Source organism: Pseudophryne corroboree, chromosome 11 (assembly GCF_028390025.1).
Source record: "Pseudophryne corroboree isolate aPseCor3 chromosome 11, aPseCor3.hap2, whole genome shotgun sequence".
Taxonomy (NCBI): Eukaryota; Metazoa; Chordata; class Amphibia; order Anura; family Myobatrachidae; genus Pseudophryne; species Pseudophryne corroboree.
This window is the reverse complement of record NC_086454.1, coordinates 125,126,953-125,153,626: the sequence shown is the minus strand read 5'-3', so window position 1 is coordinate 125,153,626 and position 26,674 is coordinate 125,126,953. Positions and strand designations below refer to the sequence as shown.

The 26,674-nt window shown below is 45.3% G+C and overlaps 1 protein-coding gene across 1 annotated transcript; it reads left to right on the top strand.

The window, feature by feature from the left end:
- LOC134970002 (mucin-2-like) lies at window positions 1–25,241 on the top strand. The gene is made up of 6 exons (XM_063946120.1): window positions 1–264; window positions 1,548–1,712; window positions 4,109–4,203; window positions 4,290–4,416; window positions 5,207–5,462; window positions 25,072–25,241. Coding segments are annotated over exons 2-6 (525 nt in total). The 5' UTR covers window positions 1–264; window positions 1,548–1,666; the 3' UTR covers window positions 25,073–25,241.
- Window positions 25,242–26,674: the final 1,433 nt, after the last annotated feature.

Here is a 26,674-nt window from a genome sequence, read left to right as displayed (position 1 = left end):
CCCTGACTGATGCGGACAGAGAATGTCGGTTAGATGGAGCTATACGACGTGGGCCTAGTGCAGCCGTGGCCAACCCGCGGCTCTCGAGCCACATGCAGCTTTTTCTTTACAAAGATGCTGCGCCCGCCACTCCTAACAGCGCTCACTGGTTGTTCCGCTCTGTGGGTGATATGATGTAATGAGAGGTGGAGCTCAAGCCATTAGAAGGACATGGTCGTGGATGCCAGAAGCCATTCTCCTTCCCTGGTCGCCGTTGCAATACAGGTAAGAGCTCTTTTTGTTTTTGTTTTTTTACAAATGGGGGGCTGTCTGAGTTGCACCAGGGAACTTCCTGAGTGGTGCAGGGGAGCTGCTTAAATGATGCAGTGGGGCTGCCAGAATAGCACTGGGAAGTTCCTGACTGGCGGTGCAGGCTGAGTGGCACAGGGGGGGCTGCCAACACTGGGAAGATTGGGAACTTTGAACACTGTTTCGCCCAAAGGTATTTATTGTGCTGGACACATAAAAGGCTGCTGCAAGGGGAGGGGACTGGAGTGACAAATAGAGGGGCTGAAGTGTATTATGTGAGTCTGGCTTTTTAAATGTAATGAGCTGTCCTTTTAAATAAATCTGCTGATGTCATATAAGTATAGAGGACTGGAGGGAAGATGAGGGCACACTGCTATGTAGTAAGTGGGAGCATTGATGGCCTATAAGAACACCAGGGTGACAGGCCTAAAGGATTCTGATAGATCCTGCAATATCTCAGTTCACGTATCAACTTATGTAAAAGTACTGAATTCATTTCAGCCCAGAATATATTTTATTTCCCGCAGACAGGTGGGGCAAAACGTGAACCTGGAGCAGATTCTCAATAGAGAGGGGTTTTGAAATAATTCTTAGCATACAGTCAGTCTCGTGGGACAAGGAAATCCCGTGAGACAGTGACTGCAGGCCACCGGACAGCCTGCGCTCCCTGCTCCAATGTAAGTAAAGGTGTGTGTATGTGTGTGTGCATGTGTATATATGAGTGTATGCATGTATGTATGTGTGCGTGTATATTTGCGTGTGTATATATATATGTGTGTGTGTGTACATGCACGTGCACGGCCCCCGGGAGGGGGGCAAGGACTTCTCCAGAAAGACTTCTCCAGAAAGCATAGGTGGGGCCCCCCACAATCTACGTTGCCCAGGGCCACCACCGCCCTTAATCCGGCCCTGCCGTTGCACTTAATATTATACTCCAAATAAGCAGAAATGCAGTAACATGTCTTCTCTGTATGCCTCAGGTGGGAAGAGGTTAAAAAATACTGCTAGTTGGGATCCCAGCAGTCACAATGCCAGTGCCGGAATCCCGACTAGCAGTGAGAGCCCGCTGCCGTAATGCCCATAGAGGGAGAATATAGCCTGTGGCGAGCGCACCGAGCCCCCGTGCCTGCATTGTGGGCTCGCTCCGCTGTTGATATACTGGTGACAGATATTATTTTTCTGGAATGATATCTTTAATATCTTATATTAGCGAAATGAGATGTATTATGAGAAAGTAATGAGCATTTTTTTGTGTATAGGTCTTTGCGGAAACTTCAATTCTAAGGAAGGAGATGATTTCAAAACATCAGGAGGACTAGTCGAAGCCACAGCATCAGCCTTTGCCAACACGTGGAAAGCCCAACCCAGCTGCGATGACATGTCAGACTGGTTGGATGATCCCTGCAGCCTCAGCATTGAAAACAGTGAGAATTAATTTAATTATGTATTTTTAGTCCATAATAAAGCTTCAATCACTTCTCTAATACATCAAAAATAGCTTTGTTAAGCCATACACAGAACACATAATCTGTGTCCAGGCAGTGGACAAATAGCATCAGCCAGGCAAACAGCCAATCATATATGGTTCATTAGTGCTGGTGACTGTCATCATCATTTGCTATTTGCAACTGCCTATGACTGATAAAGAGTGTGTCCTGGTCTGCTTGTGTTTGCAATTACGTAACCCCACCCTTACTCCACTGGAAATGTGTAGTGTGATTTCACACAAGAAACACTGGACATGATTCCGATCTGATTAGCATCGCTGCTGCGTCCTTGGAGACAGCAGCGATGCTACCCTATACTAACACAGCAGGAGGCATCTGGTGTAAATAGACGGCTCTTGCATGCATGCGTGATCCGCCTGCTGTACCCGAGGACACATCACTGGATCCATCTGCAGGGCCATCGGCCAGCTGAGTTACCTTCCGTACATGAAGCCAGGAAATCTGCATTTGCAGATGCAGACACTGGCCTCACCACTCGCAATCCATTCCCCCGTTTTTTGGATCACTGGCTGGCACCACCTCCTCCCCACATACAAACAGCCACCGCCTGTGTATTCAACATGACCACATGACTTGTGCTGCATATACACAGAATGGGTCTTGCATATGTGCAGATCAGCCACCATCAGATTTATATGTATACCATTGGATTTACGTACTAATCAGAATCAGGCCCACTGGGCAAACTGGCACTGTATTTACTCTGAATCACCAACTATAGGGGGTATTCAATTACCCACGAAGAAGCTTCGGTGCAATGTTTTCTGATGTTTCGTCAATGTTTTTTTCACCCGAAAACACACAGGTTCCATGAAACCTGTGTATTTTTGGTAGAAACAGCTCTGTTTTGAGCTGAAAACAGGGATGTGTTTAGGGAATTTGCTTCACTTGCCTGAAGCATGTGAAACAAATCCCTGATAAGCCGCATCTCGTGCTGGCTTAACAGGGCTAATTGAATAGCCCCCGGCGAGACCATTACCCACAACCAATGATCGCGGGTAATTGAATATCCCCCTGTGTCAGCAAACAATTTGGTTACTATTTTTTTTTCCAATAAAATTATCAGTAAAATATTTTTCAAGGTTTGACAATCTTACTCATCCATATTATACAGATATGCACATATGGGGGGTAATTCCAAGTTGATCGCAGCAGGAAATTTTTAAGCAGTTGGGAAAAACCATGTGCACTGCAGGGGGGGCAGATATAACATTTGCAGAGAGAGTTAGATTTGGGTGGGTTATTTTGTTTCTGTGCAGGGTAAATACTGGCTGCTTTATTTTTACACTGCAAATTAGATTGCAGATTAAACTCACCACACCCAAATCTAACTCTCTCTGCACATGTTATATCTGCCTCCCCTGCAGTGCACATGGTTTTGCCCAACTGCTAAAAAAAATCCTGCTGCGATCAACTCAGAATTACCCCCATTGTACAAGGTTTTATTGGGAGTTATTAAGATATGGAAGCAAACCAAAAAAAGCAAGCAACTGGACAAAACCATATTGCACTGCTGGTGGGGCAGATGCAGCGCGTAGAGGGATTTAGATTTGGGCGGGGTGTGTACACACTGAAATCTAAATTGCAGTGTAAAAATAAAGCTGTCTAACATGTGTGGGCTACATGCAAAAGCAGCCAGTATTTACCCTGCACAGAAAAAAAATATTTGTATAAAGTATTTGCTCCCCTTGCATTGCAAAATGGTTTGTTCCAGATGCAAACTTCCATTTTCTGCCTTGCTTCCAAATCCGTATCAGGCCCATAGTTAGCAGATCAGATATATTTAATCTATTTAAATATTAAGCTCTTTTAAGATAATGCAAACTAACTACGACACTCACTTACTGTAATAATGTTAGAGGCACAAGCCAGCGTTGTGGGGATAATCTATCAGAATAGCTGTACTAACTGATAAGGAGCTGCATGTGCTGCCATAGTTGTCCCATGCTACCGAGCATCAGGATGCGGTTATGTGACCAGCATTGGGGAGACTGCCGGTCACAATACAGACGCTGGGATCGCGCACGATCAATAGCCTGCCTGTTGGCAAGCTGACCAACAGGGACTATTCCCACTCGTGGGTGTCCACGACACTTAGAGTGGGAATAAAACCTGTGGCAAGCACAGCGAGCCACTGAGCATGCTGCGTGGTCACACAAACCCAACCAGTCACACAAACCCAACCCCTACCGGCAATTAGTATTGAGACTATGAAAAGTTTTCCTTTTAGCAGTTCGATGTTTTGTCTTTTTTCCCCAGTTGACCACATGTTTATATTAGATTATTATGACATTGTTCATTTTTTTGTCCAGAAAACTATGCAGACTATTGGTGTTCTATGTTGGAAAAAACAGAGTCTCGATTTGGCATATGTCATTCTGAAATAGACCCAACTGAATATGCAAAGGTCAGTATGATTGAATGTGTACACTTACCAGTTCATGTAAATCCTCACTGACTATAGTTTCCCTCTTATTTTTTTGCACCTGACAGAGATGTCGCTATGACTCATGTGTCTGTAAAAACAGTGAGCTCTGCATGTGTGCCGCTGTTTCATCCTACGTCAGAGCCTGCGCTGCCAAAGGGATCATCCTGTGGGGATGGAAAAATGGCATCTGTGGTAAGTAGCTTGAGCAAGTAATATTGTATAGAGAGAGATTAAAGGTGGCCAGGTAGTGCTGGGATCTATAGTCCACCAGAGTGTTGGTAATAGCTCGAATGCTATCAGCAAGGTGATTGGTTTTCCTGAGATGAGGATTTTTTTTGAGTTTGAACCCCTAGGGAATACAGCCCTATTGTGACCAACCTAAGGCTATTTAGTACTATGGCTGGAGGACTCCATGTTTTTGTTTCCCTTTTATAGTGCTTCCAGCCCTGGTGGAATTACTTGCCACTGGTAATGGGAAATTCGGGAGAACTCCGTTTCATTCCATTGACTTTGCTGTTACATTTTTTGGGGTGCCCATTTGTTTTTTAGGATAGTCATTTATTTACTGGTATGCATACATTATGCATAACTCTCCATAAATTAAATCAAGAGATATGTAGAGCATTTTAATTATTTAAATCAGTGGTTCCCAAACTCAGCCCCCAAGGATCCCTAATGGTTCACATTTTCCAGGGCCCCTGTGGATTTTTTATAATGTGAAGTTTGTCATGGACAGTGCACCTCTCGAGTGACCTGGAAAATGTGAACCATTAGGGGTCCTTGAGGACCGAGCTTGGGAACCACTGGTTTAAACAAATGTCACACCCTTTACAAGGATAATAAGGAAACATGAGTTGTTAGCTTTTGTTCTATAAACAGCTTTTAAATGAAACTAGTTTATATAACATGCTCAAACGGAAGAAAAATGTTACCTGACTTGAATGTTCTGTGAATCAGTTCTCTTTTACTTTATCCCCTGCAGAGAAGGACATTACCTCTTGCCCATCTTCCCAAGTCTATCTGTATAACCTGACTACGTGTCAGCCAACATGTCGTTCCTTGGCAGAGGGAGAGAAAGCTTGCACTAGTGTGTTCACTCCAGTAGATGGCTGTGCGTGTCCAGATGGACAGTACCTGAATGAGAAGGACCAGTGTGTACCTATATCCAAATGTTCATGCTATTACCATGGCACCTACTTGGAACCACTGGATGTGTTCAACAAACAGGGTGAACGTTGGTAAGGATTGAATACAACTATGACACTAAAACTCATAATGCTAAGAGTTTAACATAGCAAATGATGGCCCTTTTTCTGACAAAATAATTGGTAGATCTGGGTGTCACTTATATCATATTAATCTTTACATTATATGCTAAGAATTATTTCAAAACCCCTCTCTATTGAGAATCTGCTCCAGGTTCACGTTTTGCCCCACCTGTCTGCGGGAAATAAAATATATTCTGGGCTGAAATGAATTCAGTACTTTTACATAAGTTGATACGTGAACTGAGATATTGCAGGATCTATCAGAATCCTTTAGGCCTGTCACCCTGGTGGATCTGGCTTTTTTCTATTTATTTTATGTGGATGAGGCTTTTTCAATGTATTTTGTGTTGGATCTGGCTTTTTAATTATTTTATGTGGATGTGGCTTTTAAAATGTATTTTATGTTGGATCTAGGTTTTTCAATGTATTCTATACCAGGTGCGTGACCTAGTGGGCACAAGGCCATGCCCTATTTTTGCGTGTGCACGTTCCGCGCCGACATAGTGTCTGCCTTTTGGCATAACTAAAGATTTTTCTTGGCTCTTTGTCACTACCTTGTTGGCTACCCCTGGTCTAGGGGTTCTTTTTCCACCTCTTTCATTTGTATTCCCGACCATTACTCAACTTGTAATCAGGAAATGTGGGATAAAGGCGATGGAGGGCAGAATTCCCTGACCTCACTCTGAAATCCATCTTAGAAGTCAATATAAAATTACATAAACAACTGGCTTCGGCCTTTTACACAGGTCTTATTTTACGGCCAAATTGAAGTTTCTTATTGGAGATGCCCCTAATACAGATTGTTACAAATGTGGATCCCCAGATGCGGATATAGTCCATTGCTTACAGTACTACCCGAAAGTACAAACTTTATGGGAAGCACTTCAAACATATATTGTTACTGATTTGAACATTCAATTCACCGTTGATAAATCTTGAGCTTTTCGGGGCATTTACCCTAAGTCTCCTTCAGGTAACATATCTAAAGAAAATCACATCCTACTTAATAAATTGGCTGCAGCCACAAAAAAACTGTTCTTACCCAGCGACAAAAAACTATTCTTACCCAATGGGTATCCCCTGTTCCTGTCTCTATCTCCTTTTCTGCTGCGGGGTACACTGGGCTCCACAAGGAATGGACAATGGGGTGTAGAGTAGGATCTTGATCCGAGGCACTAACAGGCTCAAAGCTTTGACTGTTCCCAGAATGCATAGCGCCGCCTCCTATATCACCCCGCCTTCCTGCACAGGATCTCAGTTTTGTAGTTGGTGCTGCAGTAGCAGGCACTTAACAGAGGAGCTGCTCCAGGCAGCCCTAAGAAGAGCTTTTTTTCTGAGGAAAAAAGTGAAGGCTTCAAGGGCAGCAGCAGTGTTACATGTCAGTGGACATTCACAGCTGCAGCTCCGGCTCTCCCCAGCGGCGCTGTACACTCCCGAGCCCTGGTTGCCGGGTAACTACAGCAGTAGGCTCCAGTTTTCTTCTTGTCAGGCACACACGACGGGGGCTCTCCGGGATCGCGTGGCTGCGCTTTGGGAGGTGGTAAGTGGGTCCCGCTTGCGGGACCCGGTCTTTATCGCGATCCGTCATGGTCAGTGGAAGCGGGCCACGCACGCAGGCGGTGGACACTGTGGCAGTACAGGCGATCCCACTAGATCACCAGGGCATGGGACAGGTCAGGTTTTCTCTATAAACCGTTTTATTAGAGCCCACAGTACCCGGTGGTTTTGCCAGCAGGGGGATAGAGCTTGGACCTGAAGCAGCTCCCCCAGTCCTAGGGTGCCATTTTCTGCAAATGTTCCCGCCCTGGAGCTGCATATCTGTCTCTCCCTCACTCCCTGGCAGTGTCTGCGGAGCCATTATCCCTCAGCTCACTGTTCCTGGGACTGCTTGGGCAAATCCTCCTATGTAAAGCCGCCTGGTTGTCAGTGCTGTGACTTTACAAGACACTTAAGAATTCTACCTGTCTTTTTCAGTCAGTGTTAGTTAAGAAAGAGTGCACTTAGTCAGGTTTTCCTAGTACAATTACCCTGTGATGTACATCCAGTTCTTACTGTGTACTGTTATATCTATTGTTATATAGCTGTGTAAGCTAGTCCACTGCAGTATTATAGTTAGTAATAACCTCTGCATTGTACAGACTGTGACTATTTGTGTGTGCATTTGATAGCTGAGTGGTGTCAATTTCGTGTCTCAACCTGCTATCCCTATATTCTATAACCTGAGGGGGCTTGGTGCGTCAGGTTTTATATTGATATAGGATTTTCACAAAGATATACTGTATTACGTATTTTTCTCTGTGATTTAGTCAACATATCTCTCCTTTATCTCTGCTGGTGCTGACTACACTGCGCAGGGGTTTGCGCTAGAGGTATTGTGCTGCTGATAAATTGTACTGTGTTACCTGATACTGCAAGTTATATCATGTCTGCTTCTGAGAGTAACGGTTCTGGGGCTGAACACACTGCCGGTGTTGCTGAAGACGCAGATACCTATGAGGAGAATATAGCAGCTTTGGGCTCTGATTCTAGGGGCTCCTTGCCCCCCAGTGGGACGGTGGCAACGGGGGCAAATAATGTCCCGCCGTGGGCCGCTTTTTCCACGCTTCTGCATACGCTAGTTCATAAACTAACACCCCCTATGGTACCCCCAATGGCGGTGCAACCATTTGTGGTCCCTGCAGCTAACCCGCCGTGGGCGGACAATTTATCTGTCTAAATAAAGAACTTGAACCAGTCCCTGACTACTAAAAAGTCTGACCGTCGCTCGCCTATGTCCAAGGAGTCCTCTAAGCGAGCGCTTGTCTCCTCACAACCCACTGCTGTCACTGACACCTCGTCGGATGAAGACAGCGCTTACACTGACCCCACAGGTTCTGACTCAGATACCGCTGATGGGGAGGGTGGTTCACATGTGGATGTTCCTGATCTTTTGGAGGCTATTAAATTAATTTTACAGATTATGGATGAAACCGAGCCATCCATTCCTCCTAAGAAACCAGATAGGTTCAAGCGTCAGAAGGTGATTAAACAAGTTTTACCTCACTCTGACCACCTAATTGATATACGTCAGGAACCCTGGGAAAACCCGGGTATGAAGTTTGTGCCTCAAAGAAGATGCTGGCTCGCTATCCCCTCGCGCCGGAGCTGTCTAAGAATTGGGAAACGCCTCCTCCAGTGGACTCACATGTGGCTAGGATGGTGGTTTCCTCAGCTCTACCGGTCACCACCGTCACGTCTCTAAAAGAGCCTACGGATAAACGTGTGGAGGGTTGTCTGAAAGCGATTTACACCCTCACGGGTGCTGCACAAAGGCCCACTATTGCAGCTCCCATATGCATGGATCAAGCAATAGTGGAGATAATAGGACCTGTTCCTATAATATAGTCCCCTTCAAAAGTCCATAGACCCACTTAGTAGTCAAAGGTCGACATTAATAGTTACCGCAGGTGTATCCAAGGATAATTTAAGCGGCTCAGCAATCCGCAGTATTGCAGTTTCTCGGTAAAGTGAACGGTTGAGCAATGTCCACAGTTCAATTGGTATACCTCCAATTAGGGTCTCTGGGGTCGCGGTGAATGGGGGGAACTTGGTTCAGGTCGTCCAATCTCCAAAAGGTGGGTGTCCAGGGAGTAATGCAGGAAGGCAGCTCACATCAACGCGTTTCGTTGTGTTCACACAACTTTTTCAAGGTGCTCACTAAGCTATAGACAGGGGTTTATATACCCTAACAATATGGCTGCTCATTTGCATAGATATTTGAAATTTGACCATCTTATCTCATAATATGACCCAATTAATGACAGACATTAGTATATAGGCATAAGCATGTACTACCAAATATATATATTAAAAAGACGACAAAAACACTCCAAAATGATATATTTATTTTCATATGGGGTGATCACATGACCCTTTATAAATATCTATCATGTGCTGTAATGCACAAACTCCGGAGTGGATCGAGTATATATATATATATATATATATATATATTGAATGTACTAAATAGATAGTAGTGGTAACGCTCCTTCCCGAGTGGGAGGAGATCCTACCCGCTGTTTAGTGTATTGCTGGGGGGTCCCCTCCTCCTCACCCGCATCGTAAGCCTCATTAACTAATGGAGATGACGCGAACGGATCCCATCCCGTCGCGTCATCAAGCGCCGCCTGGACGCGTATCGATGACGCGGTCCGTGTTCCGGCGCCGCGTCATTCTAGCGGACCCCAGGCGCAAACGTCATGACGCGACGCGCCACTAGTTATCGTCAGTGTTGTCAAGGCAACGCGTCTATTACCGCGTCGCTTGGTAACTGCTCTGTGGAGGTCACAGTGGGAGGCGTCCCGGAATCTATCTCTGACACTACTGTCCGTGTATTTCCGCCAACCACTGTGCCAACCACACGGAGAAACGTGTAATATGCCATGCATGATCTATGTAAAATTCCATCAATTAGTATAATATACCCATATTACACTTTATATTACTTCATAAGACTTCACATAAGGAATATACAACAAGATTATATGAAGGAATATTTATAGTATATTGGGATATAAATTACACATATACCTTAATAGATATTAAATTAAATTGGAAAAGGGCTATTATGTGTTTGCGTCAATTCATCTGTTCTACCTCTGTCTGGTTTATCAGGAGAAGACACCCTATTCTCCCCTCTTCCTCGTTCTTGTCTAGATGGATATGTTCTTATAGTCTCTCTCTGTCTCCACCCCCTATTGATGGAATCCTTCTCTACGGGGTGGGCTCTAGATCTGGTTCTTGCTCTAGCATTATTCCTATAGCTTCTCACTTGTCCAGTGTTGTAGTCTTCAAGATCCCTCTGAAATTTCTTACATTTATTGTCTACAACTGTTTGTTCGAATTTAGTTATCCTCTCCATAACTAATAGATCCCTTTCCTTATATTCCTTTGTATTATTCTGCAACTCTAATTTTTCTTTCAAGGATTCCATCTCCAACTCAATCTCTTTGGCTTTTTGGTTCCTATATACAATCACAATTTCCATGAGGCTCAGAGAGCACTTATCTAGTGCTTTTTCCCATTTCTCTTCAAACTCTCTATCGCCATTAAATATAGAGGGCTTGAAGAGCCTCAGGCCCCTAGGTATCATATTCTTATCAATGTATTTCTGTAGGTTAATACCATCCAGCCAATGTTTTGTCTCTGATCTCAATAGATCCTCAAGTCTATAAAACTCATTTTTCAACAAATTGGTCTTAAACTCTGAATTCGTTTCTGTAGGGTCATCCCATTTTTTGAGAAACCCAATCCTTCTACTATGTCTGTCATTAAAAGTGGAGAAGCTTCCCATTCCTGCAGCCCGGAGTAAGACTATGTGAGAAATGCAAAGAAAGAAGAACCTACCAAATGGTAATTCTCTCCAGGCGCTGATTGGGAAATGAAGCAGTTGAACTTAACTCAGTACTATGATTGTTTGCCAAGTGTTCTGGTTTGCATTTCTGCTTCCTTACTCCCTCTTGTTATCGTGATTATACTAACAATACTATTGGCATACCTTATTGTGTGCTGGAAGACCATTTTGTATGCTAATAGCCCACCATTATATTATGGGTATATTTGGTTGATGTCTGAATTTGATGCCCCAAGAGCGTGTTTGGATCATAGGAGGAAAGTATTATCTATGATTCTATATGTATATGTTGATTAATCAGATTTTTTATGCCTCCCTCCGGGTATTTGTGATATAATTTTGAGATATATCTAGCAGCCATATACATCCTCTTACACTTTCCCTCTTCCCCCTTTTCCAATTTAATTTAATATCTATTAAGGTATATGTGTAGTTTATATCCCAATATACTATAAATATTCCTTCATATAATCTTGTTGTATATTCCTTATGTGAAGTCTTATGAAGTAATATAAAGTGTAATATGGGTATATTATACTAATTTATGGAATTTTACATAGATCATGCATGGCATATTACACGTTTCTCCGTGTGATTGGCACAGTGGTTGGCGGAAATACACGGACAGTAGTGTCAGAGATAGATTCCGGGACGCCTCCCACTGTGATCTCCACAGAGCAGTTACCAAGCGACGCGGTAATAGACGCATTGCCTTGACAACACTGACGGTAACTAGTGGCGCGTCACATCATGACGTTTGCGCCCGGGGTCCGTGAGAATGACGCGGCGCCGGAACACGAACCACGTCATCGATACGTGGCCGGGCGGCGCTTGATGACGCGACGGGATGGGATCCGTTTGCGTCATCTCCGTTAGTTAATGATACTTACGATGCGGGTGAGGGGGAGGGGACCCTCCAGCAATACACTAAACAGCGGGTAGGATCTCCTCCCACTCGGGAAGGAGCGTTACCACAACTATCTATTTAGTACATTCAATATATATATATTCGATCCACTCCGGAGTTTGTGCATTACAGCACATGATAGATATTTATAAAGGGTCATGTGATCACCCCATATGAAAATAATTATATCATTTTGGAGTGTTTTTGTCGTCTTTTTAATATATATATATTTGGTAGTACATGCTTATGCCTATATACTAATGTCTGTCATTAATTGGGTCATATTATGAGATAAGATGGTCAAATTTCAATTATCTATGCAAATGAACAGCCATATTGTTTGGGTATATAAACCCCTGTCTATAGCTTAGTGAGCACCTTGAAAAAGTTGTGTGAACACAACGAAACGCGTTGATGTGAGCTGCCTTCCTGCATTACTCCCTGGACACCCACCTTTTGGAGATTGGACGACCTGAACCAAGTTCCCCCCATTCACCGCGACCCCAGAGACCCTAATTGGAGGTATACCAATTGAACTGTGGACATTGCTCAACCGTTCACTTTACCGAGGAACTGCAATACTGCGGATTGCTGAGCCGCTTAAATTATCCTTGGATACACCTGCGGTAACTATTAATGTCGACCTTCGACTACTAAGTGGGTCTATGGACTTTTGAAGGGGACTATATTATAGGAATAGGTCCTATTATCTCCACTATTGCTTGATCCATGCATATGGGAGTTTTTACTTTAAAATCCTTCTAATAAGGTTTTTTAATATTTTATTCATAATTTATTGTTATTCCATATGGATGTTATATTGATTTTTTATTATGAATTAAATATGCAATTTGACCTACTTATCTCATCTATGACCAATTAGCGCTATTCTATTTGATTGCTTATTGTGTATGAGGTCTGACCAAACTCTATATATAGCTGCTGTGTTGAACCTCCCCAATCAGCACCTGGAGAGAATTACCATTTGGTAGGTTCTTCTTTCTTTGCATTTCCCACTATTGCAGCTACTTGGGCTGCAGAGGCCATTGAAGCATGGGCCTTGGAGTTAGATGCTGAAATCTCCTCTGACCATGCTAGACAATGCTTGTCTTATATTGTCACAGCTTCTCGTTATATTAAAGAGGCGGCTTCTGATGCCGGTATCCTGGCAGCCAAGGCCTCTACTACGTCAGTCCTGGCTCGCCGGATATTGTGGCTGAGATCCTGGTCTGTGGATCTGGACTCTAGAAAAACCCTGGAGGTACTACCTTTTAAGGGAGATATTCTGTTTGGGGAGGATTTAAATAAGATTGTGGCTGACTTGGCTACTGCCAAAACTGCCTGTCTGCCAAGTACTGCTCCTTCTGTGTCGAAGGCTAAAGGTACTTCCTTTCGCCCCTTGCGTCCTTCAGGTAAGGCAAAAGGTCAGGCGTACAACAAGCAGGCCCGCACTTCCAAGCCTGGTAAGCCTAAGCCCAAAAGAGCCTGGGCGGCCTGGGGGATCCCAGGGTGGGGGGCCGGCTTCTAGGGTATACCCAGGAATGGTTGAAGACCACTTCAGATGCCTGGGTACGGGAAGTCGTCACTCGAGGTAACGCCATAGCCTTCAAAAACCGACCCCCTCATCGATTTTGCCAGACAGATGTCCCGTTGGACAAGACAAAGGCAAACACTTTACATTCGGTGGTACAGACCCTCCTGGATACAGGAGTCGTAGTACATGTGTCTCTTGTGCAGAGGGGCCGGGGGTACTATTCTCCACTGTTTCTAGTCCCAAAGCCGAATGGGTCCTCCCGGCCCATTCTCAACCTCAAGGCATTGCACAGGTTTGTGAAGGTTTCCAAGTTCCGGATGGAAACCCTTCGCTCTATAGTTCTGGCTTTGGAACCTGGGGACTTCATGGTCTCCCTGGATATACAGGATGCTTACCTGCATATTCCTATAGCAGTGTCTCATCAGCAATACCTGAGATTTGCGATTGGCAACTGCCATTACCAGTTTCGGGCGTTACCTTTTGCTTTAACAACGGCTCCGCGAGTCTTTACAAAAGTCATGGCGGTGCTGACGGTGGTACTCCGCCGTCAAGGGGTCAGGATACTGCCATATTTGGATGACTTGTTAATCCTGGCAAATTCCCCAGAACTTCTCCTGCATCATCTAGATGTGACGGTCCGGTTTCTACAAGCCCACGGGTGGCTCATCAACTGGAAGAAGTCATTCCTGATCCCTGCTCAAAGCATGGTGCATCTGGGAGCACTATTGGACACTCACAACCAGCGAATGTTCCTGTCTCAGGAGAAAGTCCTGAAACTTCAGGACAGGATTCGTTGCTTCCTATCTCGTCCGCAAGTGTTGATACATTCAGCGATGCAGGTGCTGGGCCTCATGGTGTCAGCATTCGACATGGTGGAGTACGCTCAATTTCACTCTCGCCCTTTCCAGAGGCTGATTCTAGCCAAATGGGTTGGCTTGCCTCACCGGATCAGGTCTCAAATGATCTCATTGACTCCGGAGGCCCGTCTGTCGCTGCTCTGGTGGCTCCGGGACCAACAACTGTGCAGGGGCTGTCCGTTCTGGATATCCGACTGGGTCCTGTTGACGACAGATGCCAGTCTAAGAGGTTGGGGCGCGGTGCTGGAGCCCTTCATGGGCGGTGGACCAAGGAGGAGTCCCTCCTCTCGATCAATATTCAGGAGTTGCGAGCGGTCTTCAATGCCTTGAACTTAGCCCAGCATTTAATTCAGAACCATCCTGTTCAATTACAGTTGGACAACGCCACCACAGTGGCTTACATAAATCATCAAGGCGGCACTCGAAGCTGCCTAGCAATGAAGGAAGTCTCATGGATTCTACAGTGGGCAGAACGCCATCTACCGGCCATATCGCCAATATTCATTCCGGGAGTCCTGAATTGGGAAGCGGACTTTCTCAGTCGTCAGGACGTGCATGCCTGCGAGTGGGGCCTCCATCCAGAAGTGTTTCATCTCCTAGTGGAAAGGTGGGGCCTTCCAGACGTAGATCTGATGGCGTCTCGACACAATCACAAGTTTCCGGTCTTCGGAACAAGGACAAGGGATCCTCAAGCAGCATTTCTGGATGCGCTGGCGGTACCGTGGAGGTTTCGGCTGCCGTACGTGTTCCCTCCGGTGTCACTCCTGCTCAGGGTAATTCAGAAGTTCAAGCAAGAAAAAGGAATTCTGCTTCTCATAGCTCCAGCGTGGCCCAGACGGCACTGGTTCTCAGACCTGCAAGGCCTATCGTCAGAGCGTCCAATTCTACTTCCACAACGCCCAGGCCTCCTCGTTCAGGGCCCCTGTGTCTACCAGGACCTAGCCCGGCTGTCTTTGACGGCGTGGCTCTTGAAGCTTCCGTCTTAAGGGCTAAAGGGTTTTCTGAGGCGGTCATTCAAACTATGTTGCAGGCCCGGAAACCGGCTTCTGCTCGGCTTTACTATAGAGTCTGGCATTCCTACTTTGTTTGGTGCGCATCTTACGATTATGACACTTCCAAGTTTAGTATAGCCAAGTTGTTGGCTTTTCTTCAGCAGGGCCTGGACTTAGGCCTGCGTCTGGCCTCCCTCAAGGTTCAAATATCTGCCTTGTCAGTGTGGTTTCAGAGAAAAATTGCGACCTTACCTGATGTGCATACCTTTATTCAGGGCGTGTTGCGTATCCAACCTCCCCATGTCCCGCCTGTGGCTCCTTGGGACTTGTCGGTGGTTTTGGAGGCGTTACAAGAGTCTCCGTTTGAACCTCTTGGTTCAGCTGACCTTAAGTGGCTTTCCCTTAAGGTGGTGTTTCTGCTGGCTATTGCTTCAGCTAGAAGAGTGTCGGATTTGGGTGCCTTGTCCTGTAGTTCCCCATATCTGATATTTCACCCTGACCGGGCGGTTCTTAGGACTCGTCCCGGCTATCTACCTAAGGTGGTTTCTTCGTTCCACCTTAATCAGGAGATTGTAGTTCCGGCACTTGTTTCTCCTGATCTGTCTCCCAAAGAGCGGTCTTTGAATGTGGTACGGGCTCTCCGTTTCTATGTGAAGAGAACTGCTCCTATTAGGAAATCTGATTCTCTTTTTGTTGTGTTTGGGTTTCACAAATGGGGCTGGCCTGCTCACAAGCAAACTTTGGCCAGATGGATTAGAATGGTGATTGCACATGCTTATGTGAAGGCTGGTCTCTCTGCTCCTGATCACATTACGGACCATTCTACTCGGTCTGTTGGACCTTCTTGGGTGGCCCAACGTGGTGCGACCCTTGAACAATTGTGCAAGGCGGCTACATGGTCCTCTGTGAACACGTTCATAAGGTTCTATGCCTTCGATACTGCCGCTTCCCACGATGCTTCCTTTGGACGCCGGGTTCTTGTGCTCGCTACAGTGCGTCCACTCCCATAAGGAACTGCTTTAGGACATCCCCATTGTCCTTTCCTTGTGGAGCCCAGTGTACCCCGCAGCAGAAAATTAGTTTTATGGTAAGAACTTACCTTTGTTAAAACTCTTTCTGCGAGATACACTGGGCTCCACAAGGCGCCCACCCTGACGCACTTAGCTTCTTTGGGTTGGTATGGCATTAGCCACTGACACTTTCTCCTGTCGTGAGAATGCGGTGTTGTGGCTACTAACCGTTGTCGTCTCTTTTCCTGTGTTATGATTCCAGTACTCCTGACCGGAGGAGATCTTATGACAATGGCCAGAGTACTGGAAGGAATGCTGGTTATGGGAGCAGGAAGACTAGTTGCCCCTGGCGCCCTAACTCTATTGTCTCACCCGTGCTATCGGAAATCCCTTGCGAGACTATGGTTTCTTGAGCCCCTGGCAGCCACGTTTGAAAGGCGGATTATGTCTGCCCAACTCCGGTGCCCCCCGGTCTTAGTGAGAGACAAAGGGAAATCCGAGGCAGGATGATGACAAGAGGACCTCTGACTAACAACAGGCCAAGGGCAACAAGCTAACTAACCAAACTTGAAGTATGTGCGGAAAAACCGCCAGATAAAAGGACAACCAAAATCCACTAGTCCATTACTCCTACCCAGCACCGCTGGATACCAGAGTGGATCTGTGGGAGCGGAATCCTCCGCAAAAGCTCAGAAACACAAATAATAAATAATAATAAGTAATAAAGCGGCCAAGCCGCAACACACGGCTACGCCGCGACTCACGAACACCACTGGATGTTTAACGGTGCTCAGTCAGGACTCCAGGAACAAGATGACGACTTCCAAGTGCAGGACAACTGAGGACAGGAACGACCGGATACAACAGGACTGGAAACACTCTCAGCAAACAGATACAGCATGCAGGAAGCTATTACCGGCGTCTGTGTGAGGCACTGCAAGAGCATATAAACTGAAGCCCTCCAATCAACTGCTGCCAGGGCTGATTGCATGAATGCCGTGCAGCTGCCTTGCTGCACGGCCAGGAAACAGGTGCCTTTACTAATTTAAATGGACCCAGCAACGGGGAACGCGGTCCGCCAGTGGCGTCCCCGTTGCTAGGGTCCGTGCGGCTCTGTGCGCCCGGCGTCTAGCGTTGCCAGGGAGCCGGCGGCTGTACGCGCATGGCGTCCCTGGTTGCTAGGCGCCGGGCCGCACCGACGAGCGGACCCCGGCGCCTAACAGTACCCCCCCCTTGAGGAGGGGTCAAGGAACCCCTAAAGCCAGGTTTCCGTGGAAATTCCCAAAAAAATGCCCTCTTGAGCCTCGGGGCATGGAGATCCTTATCCAGGACCCAAGACCTTTCCTCTGGACCATAGCCTCTCCAGTGCACCAGAAAATAAAGCCGACCCCGGGAAAATTTGGAATCGAGAACCTTTTCCACCAAGAACTCCTGTTGTCCCTGTACATCTACTGGTGATTTCCCCTGAGAGATCTTCCGAGGAAATCTACTGGAAGAAACGTATGGTTTCAACAGGGAGCAATGGAACGTATTTCCGATCCGGAGAGCTCTTGGTAAACGTAACCGGAAAGCAACTGGGTTGATTTTTTTAATAATATGAAATGGTCCAATAAATTTGGGGCCCAATCTAGCTGAGGTTTGTCGAAGTCTAATGTTACGAGTCGACAACCATACCCTGTCTCCCACCTTAAAAGTGCAAGGACGTCGGAGCCTGTCAGAAAAATTTTTCTCTCGAAAGGCCGCTTTTCTGAGAGCAAGGTGCACTTTTTTCCAAATGACTCTGAGATGAGAGGTTAAGGTCAGCGAGGAAACTGAAGAATGTTGAAAAAAAGAATTAGCTCTGGGGTGAAAACCAAAAACTGAAAAGAATGGAGACACATTAGTGGAGGAATGACAAGAATTATTGTAAGCAAACTCCGCCAAAGGAAGAAACTCGGACCAATCATTCTGGAGTTTGGCTGAGTACAAACGCAAATACTGTTTTAATGATTGATTAACTCGCTCGGTATGCCCGTTGGATTGGGGATGGTAGCCGGATGTTAAAGACAATTTCATCTTTAATGAAGCACAAAAAGACTTCCAGAATTGTGCAATGAATTGTGGACCCCGATCAGAAACAATATCAGTGGGCAACCCATGAAGTCTGAAAACATGGCGGAGAACCAAAACAACCAATCCCTGGGCAGATGGCAGTCGGGGAAGAGCAATGAAATGAGCCATCTTGCTAAAACGGTCCACTACCACCCATATGACTCGGAATCCGGCTGACAGAGGGAGGTCTACCACAAAATCCATGGAAATATGAGACTATGGCCTGAGAGGAACATTTAAGGGCATAAGTTGCCCGATAGGCAAGGAACGGGGAACCTTATGCTGTGCACAGACCTGACAAGAAAAAACAAACTCCTTAATGTCTTTAGAAAGACCAGGCCACCATACTGAGCGGGAGACTAATTCCAAAGTCTTAGAGATCCCCGGATGCCCGGCAACTTTGCTATCATGAAACTCAGTCAAAACAGTAGCTCTCAGGAACTCAGGGACGTAAAGACGACCAGCAGGAGTATTTCCAGGAGCTTGATGTTGAAGCTGTTTTAACTGGGTAAATAAATCTTGTGTGAGGCCTGCCCAAATGACTGAAGACGGAAGTATGGGAGTAACAGGACTGTTATTATGAACCGGAAGAAAACTGCGTGACAGGGCATCCGCCTTGGTATTCTTGGAACCTGGCCTAAAAGTGATAATAAACTTGAAACGAGTAAAAAATAAAGCCCAACGAGCCTGCCGGGCATTCAGCCGCTTAGCTGATTCGATGTACTGGAGATTTTTGTGATCAGTCAATACTGAAATGGTATGTGTTGCTCCCTCAAGCCAATGCCTCCACTCCTCGAAAGCCCATTTAATAGCCAGTAACTCCCGGTTACCAACATCGTAGTTGGATTCAGCGGATGATAATTTCCTGGACATAAAGGCACAAGGATGTAGTTCCAGAGACTCCGGATCCTTTTGAGATAGGATAGCCCCCACTCCAACCTCCGAGGCATCAACCTCAACAATGAAGGGCAATTCTGGGTTGGGATGTCTGAGGACTGGAGCTGAGACAAAAGCTTGTTTCAAGGCCTGAAAGGATAACTCAGCTTCACGTGACCAGTTGGTAGGGTCCGCTCCCTTCTTAGTTAGTGCCACAATGGGAGCAACCAGGTCGGAGAAAGAATGAATAAATCTTCTATAATAATTTGCAAACCCTAAAAAGCGCTCAATTGCTTTTAAATTGGTGGGTTGCGCCCAACTAAGGATGGCTTGGAGCTTCTTAGGTTCCATGCAGAATCCCCGAGGGGAAATAATGTACCCTAAAAAGGATACCTCCGTGACATGAAACTCACACTTCTCCAGCTTGGCATATAGATGATTTTCACGTAATTTTTGAAGAACCTGACGCACCTGGGTAACATGTTGTTCAATTGAGTCAGAATAGATCAGGATGTCGTCTAAGTAAACGACCACGAATCTACCTAGAAAGTCACGGAGCACATCGTTAATGAGATCCTGGAAAACTGCCGGAGCGTTAGACAAGCCGAACGGCATCACCAGATACTCGTAGTGACCCGACTGAGTACTGAAAGCCGTCTTCCACTCATCTCCCGACTTGATTCGGATGAGGTTATACGCTCCCCTCAGGTCAATTTTAGAAAAAATCACAGCCGAACGCAGCTGATCAAAGAGGACAGAAATCAGCGGCAGAGGATAAGTATTTTTAACTGAGATCCTATTCAGGGCTCTAAAGTCAATGCAAGGTCTGAGTGATCCATCGTTTTTCTCCACAAAGAAGAAGCCTGCACTTAAAGGGGATTTAGATGGCCTGATAAATCCTTTCCCTAGGCTCTCCTTAACATACTCATTCATGGCCGCAGTTTCTGGCCCGGAAAAAGCATATAACCTTCCCTTTGGCAATGTGGCACCAGGAATTAGCTCAATAGCACAATCATAAGGCCGATGTGGAGGCAGAATGTCCGCATTGCCCTTGGAAAACACATCAACAAAGTCCTGGTATTCCACGGGAATGGGTTCGGGAATGGCAGCAGCTATTCTGACGGGAAACGTAATACATTCCTTATTACAGATGGTACCCCATTGTGAAATCTCCCCCGACCGCCAATCAATGGTGGGATTATGAAAGGCCAGCCAAGGGTGACCCAGAACCACTGGAACTGCTGGGCAATGGGTAAGGAAGAACTCGATCTTTTCGGAATGAAGAGCTCCTACCGTAAGTAGTACAGGGGGTGTACAGAGGGAAATAACCCCATTGGACAAGGGACTCCCATCTAAACCATGCATGGTGATACACCTACCCAAGGCTAACTGAGGAATGCCTAAGGCCTTGGCCCAAGTTAAGTCCATAAAGTTCCCTGCAGCTCCACTATCAACAAAAGCCGACACCGAAGAACTGAGGCTGCCAAAGGAAACTTTAGCTGGGACTAAAAGGGAGTTATTCGAGGAGATAAGCTGCAGACCAAAGTGAACCCCCTCACAATTCACTTGGTCGAGGCGTTTCCCGACTTGTTCGGACAATTACGGGCAAAATGTCCCTTACCCCCACAGTACAAACAAAGACCAGAGTTTTGCCTTCTGGCTCTTTCTTCTGGAGACAGCCGGGAGAGACCCATCTGCATGGGCTCCTCTACGTCCTCAGGAATGGAAAATACACATGGAGTAGACCTGACAGGTGCTCCTTTTTCAGCCCTCCGCTCTCTGAGACGACGATCAATCTTAATAGAAAGCTCCATGAGTTTATCGAGAGTCTCAGGAGCGGGATACTGAAGGAGACTGTCTTTTATAGACTCTGATAAGCCGAGGCGAAACTGACTGCGCAGGGCTGGGTCATTCCAGCCACAGTCGTTCGACCAACGGCGAAACTCTGTACAAAAAACCTCTGCAGGATTTCTACCCTGTCTGAGAGCGCGTAACTGACTCTCAGCGGATGCCTCTCTATCAGGGTCATCATACAAAAGCCCTAAAGACCCAAAAAAGGCGTCTACTGACAACAACGCCGGATCCTCTGCTTTAAACCGAATGCCCAGGTCTGAGGATCCCCCTGGAGCAAAGAAATAATAATTCCGACCCGCTGAGATTCAGTACCTGAGGAGATCGGTCTTAAACGAAAATAAAGTTTACAGGATTCTTTAAAATTAAAAAACTCCTTCCTATCACCAGAAAAACGGTCAGGCAAGTGCATTTTTGGTTCAGGGACTACCCTCGGGGAAGTTCGTAAAAGATCTTCCTGCGACTTCACCCGAAGGGAAAGATCCTGAACCATCTGAGTAAGTTCTTGAATCTGGCTGACTAGGAGCTGACCAGGATTTGGCCCTAAACCTGTGGGATTCATGAGGCCGATAACTCTTACAAAACTGAATAAGGAAAAAATTAAACCCTGTTTAATTTTAAGTTTTGGTTTGGCCGGTAATAATGTTATGATTCCAGTACTCCTGACCGGAGGAGATCTTATGACAATGGCCAGAGTACTGGAAGGAATGCTGGTTATGGGAGCAGGAAGACTAGTTGCCCCTGGCGCCCTAACTCTATTGTCTCACCCGTGCTATCGGAAATCCCTTGCGAGACTATGGTTTCTTGAGCCCCTGGCAGCCACGTTTGAAAGGCGGATTATGTCTGCCCAACTCCGGTGCCCCCCGGTCTTAGTGAGAGACAAAGGGAAATCCGAGGCAGGATGATGACAAGAGGACCTCTGACTAACAACAGGCCAAGGGCAACAAGCTAACTAACCAAACTTGAAGTATGTGCGGAAAAACCGCCAGATAAAAGGACAACCAAAATCCACTAGTCCATTACTCCTACCCAGCACCGCTGGATACCAGAGTGGATCTGTGGGAGCGGAATCCTCCGCAAAAGCTCTGAAACACAAATAATAAATAATAATAAGTAATAAAGCGGCCAAGCCGCAACACACGGCTACGCCGCGACTCACGAACACCACTGGATGTTTAACGGTGCTCAGTCAGGACTCCAGGAACAGGATGACGACTTCCGAGTGCAGGACAACTGAGGACAGGAACGACCGGATACAACAGGACTGGAAACACTCTCAGCAAACAGATACAGCATGCAGGAAGCTATTACCGGCGTCTGTGTGAGGCACTGCAAGAGCATATAAACTGAAGCCCTCCAATCAACTGCTGCCAGGGCTGATTGCATGAATGCCGTGCAGCTGCCTTGCTGCACGGCCAGGAAACAGGTGCCTTTACTAATTTAAATGGACCCAGCAACGGGGAACGCGGTCCGCCAGTGGCGTCCCCGTTGCTAGGGTCCGTGCGGCTCCGTGCGCCCGGCGTCTAGCGTTGCCAGGGAGCCGGCGGCTGTACGCGCACGGCGTCCCTGGTTGCTAGGCGCCGGGCCGCACCGACGAGCGGACCCCGGCGCCTAACATCCTGCTACTGCATTGGACTGGTTAACTAAAAACTGAGATCCTGTGCAGGGAGGCGGGGTGATATAGGAGGCGGCGCTATGCATTCTGGGAACAGTCAAAGCTTTGAGCCTGTTGGTGCCTCGGATCAAGATCCTACTCTACACCCCATTGTCCATTCCTTGTGGAGCCCAGTGTACCTCGCAGAAAGAGTTTTTGAACAAAGGTAAGTTCTTACCATAAAACTCGTTATTGTACCCTCGCATCTCATATCTGTTCTCTATGGACTGGACTAACCAGAGCCGGCCCTAACCAATATGATGCCCTAGGCAAGATTTTGGCTGGTGCACCACCGCTATTTCCGCCTCTGTCCCAGCACACCTTTCCCAGCACCATCACCACTCACCCATAGCAGTCCTCATTTTGGTGCTCCTACTCAATATTTTAAATAGGAACAGTGCGCACAAAGGGTGCGTGTTCTTGCTGGGAAGGTGCATGGCCACACAACAGTACCCCCAATTCAAATTACACAAAACAGTAGTGCAACTTTATTCACATTATATCATGCGATAGTGTACCTTATTGACGTTACATCACACAGTAGTACCACTTTACCTTATGTACGTTACTCCTCACAGTAGTGCCCCTTATTCACATTACATCACACTGAATTGCTCATTATTCACATTACACCACACCATATTCCTCTTTATTCACATTAGACCACACAATAGTACCCTTTCGATATGTTACGCCACTCTGTACAGCACCTTATACACATAATGTCACACATTAATAATGCCTTTATACACCTAATACCACACAGTAATGCCCCTTACACATAACACACATTATTAATGTCCTTATAAACATAACACGCCTTACACATTTGCCAACCTTTATTGATGCCCTTATATACATAATGTCCCTTACACATACGCCGCACATTATTAATGCCCTTATACACATAATGACACACATAAAGCCCCTTACACATATACCACACATTATTAATGTCCTTTTACACATGACACACGCAGTGCCCCTTACACATATGCCGCACATTATTAATGCATTTATACACATGACATACAATGCCTCTTAAATATATGTTGAACACTATTGCACAATCAACCCACCTGCACACAGCACTCACACAGCCACTAACACTGTGACCTCTGCCTCTGCTTGGATACATATGTGTCCAGATGCCTGGTGTGAGTCAGCTGGCAGCTCCCGGCCAGCTCTACTAATGTTGGGAGCCTTTTTTTGCTTTAATGCAGGCATGTCCAACCTGCGGCCCTCCAGCTGTTGAGAAACTACACATCCCAGCATGCCCTGACACAGCTTTAGCATTCTCTGACAGCAAAACAGTGTCAGGGCATGCTGGGATATGTAGTTTCACAACAGCTGGAGGGCCGCAGGTTGGACATGCCTGCTTTAATGCATCTTATTAGCTTTGCTATGTGACTAGGATGCACAAGCAGCTTTTGCTTATTAAAATGATATGCGGCATGCCTATATTCTGAATGCGACTGTGGCTGTATCTGCATACGAGATGCTACGTTACAGTCATTTCCAGGAATACACTGTAATGTAGCATTTCGTATGCAGATACAGCTGCAGTCGCACACAGAATATAGGCATGCTGCATATCATTTTAAAGGGCAGAAGCTGCTTGTGCCCCATGGCATTGGCACATTTTGCCTATGTCTAGGTCCGGCACTGGGACTAACACTACACTCCAGAAAGAGAAATTAACAGGAAAATATTTTGATATATGGCTTCCATATGTCCATACATTGTCACCATTAGTTAAAAAGGTCTTACTGAAGAGTTTCCAGTCTACTACTTTGTATAATGTGGAGGTGCTTGATTCAGGTGCTCCATTTTGAACCCGGTTAGTTTCCTTATTCAAACTGTAAACATTGCCTGTTTTATTATAGATTTACTACTGCAGCATCCTGTATTATATCTTTGCTTTGCACAGTTATGCTTGGTTTTATCTGATGCTGTGGTATATTTCTAATTTCAATCTTAAATTCTGTTTCTGTATGTATTTGTGTCTTTGACATGTATTATTGATTTGTTACTGAAACCTGTCAATAAAAACTTTTGAAGAAAGTCCTTTTGTGCTAATTAGACACACATCTAAGGTATGTAGATCAAAAATGGATTCCCCATGACCACCATTTTATTGGATTATCCATATTAATTTATCTCCACCCTACTAGGTGGAATATCTTTGACCCTGCACTTGTCAAGGGAACTACTTAATATGAGCTGTTTTCCATTGGTCCTAATTTGATGAATTCCAGCTCAATATGATTTTTATACTAAGCATTTTCTGAAGGTATGAAATTGTAAAGTTGGTTAAAATTGTCTATCGCCCTGATGTTAAATATATTGCTCAGATGTTTTTAGAAATGTCTTTGATATATGTTGTTTGACACCCGTCTTTATGCATCGTTATAGAATTTCCCCTGAAGAAGTCTCTTTAAGACGAAACGTGTATGGTAAACACTAGAGGACTCATTCAGAGAACCTGTGATTGAAGAAAAAATGCTTCCTTTACAATAAGGGTGAAAAATTGTGTTCATTACAGTAATGTATTAAATGACAATGTCTACAATGTTTTACTCATCTGATGCCTTATAAAATTTGTATTTGAATAAATTGTGATTGTTATATTTTTCAAAGTCAAAGCATATAAGGGTGTTAGTCTACTTTTTAGTAATGCTTTATGGGAAATATTGAGTAAACATCTAAAAATTCCTTATTAGGCAAAGTCATTTCTATTCTCTAACAGAGAATAGATGGTTTTATGTGGAATTTAGTTGAAACCAATTAATTTGGCTGCCTCCTTTTAAACATTTTTACCTTATCTAAACTTTAGTCCCTAAAAGGGGATTTTCATGGGGAGCAGCGCCAGACATATACTATCAGCGCAGGATAAGGTTATATTTTATATTTATTTTTATTTTTTTAAATTCAGTGTCCAGAATCCAGCCCATACCTGCTATAGAGGCTTTAGGAGTCAAGTGCATTTTAAAGCGTTTCAAATGTCTTTGCACTCTGAACAGTAAACAGAGTAAAGGAAAACACAAGTGAACTTAGTAGGCATAAGGATCATTTATACCAACATTTCTGTCTATGGTATTTACGAAAGCAGAAATGAAAACACTGACGTCCTCAAGAGACCATCTGTAAGTACAAGCCAATAAAATGCTGGACCTCCATGAGATTCTTCAGAATAGGCTTTTCTGGGCATAGTGAGGGTCCTTCAGATGTAGATGGAGTAGCTATTGCTGTTGCTTCTTTGGAAGCAGCAGTGATATCTCTTTATGGTGATGCAGCAGGAGGTATCTATTACAAGTAGATGCCTCCTGCTGCAGTAGTGATCTGACCTGCTTCTTAGGACGCAGGCATCTGACCACTCACACACCATTGGGCGGCTTGCGACACCAATGGGGTGCAGAATGGGTCCTGCGCATTAGCAAATACCAAGCATTGGTATTTTGCAGATCAGGTCACACTTCCAATCAGAAAACGAGATTGTATCTGCACACACACAACTTTTTTAATTAGGAAAGTGGAACTAAGGCTCCAAAGTAACCCCAATTTAATTATTGGTATCTACCATTTATTGTGGGGGTGCTACCAACTACAGTTATGGTAAGTACAGTAGGAAAAGAAAAAAGGCTGTATTGTCGGGGCACAAAGGGAAGAGTGACCTGATACTCACATCTACCTATGAGTTCATAAAATATAACTTTTATTATTGTTGAATTAAAACAGTGTGACAATGACTAACACACAAACTACAGGTATAGGCGAAACATAGAGGTTAAAATTTAGACACATACAAAACATACAGAAAGTGCATGAGAATAATAGATGTGATTGAAGATTAAAAATATGTGTCAGCGTGTTTATTCTAATGCCCAATTAGATATACTATCGTTCTTGGTTTAAACCAGTGTATTGATTTATTTGATTATCAGTAATTTATCTCCTAGATCACTTTTTCATATATTGAATGCCATAATTGTCCCACTCATATGATGATGTTGGTGGC

Bases quoted from the DNA above. Each gene is read 5' to 3' on its own strand.
- LOC134970002 (XM_063946120.1), top strand. From the start codon at position 1,667: ATGTCAGACTGGTTGGATGATCCCTGCAGCCTCAGCATTGAAAACA. The intron at 1,713-4,108 runs GTGAGAATTAAT...TTTTTTGTCCAG, and splicing joins CAGCCTCAGCATTGAAAACA to AAAACTATGCAGACTATTGG. The intron at 4,417-5,206 runs GTAAGTAGCTTG...TATCCCCTGCAG, and splicing joins ATGGAAAAATGGCATCTGTG to AGAAGGACATTACCTCTTGC.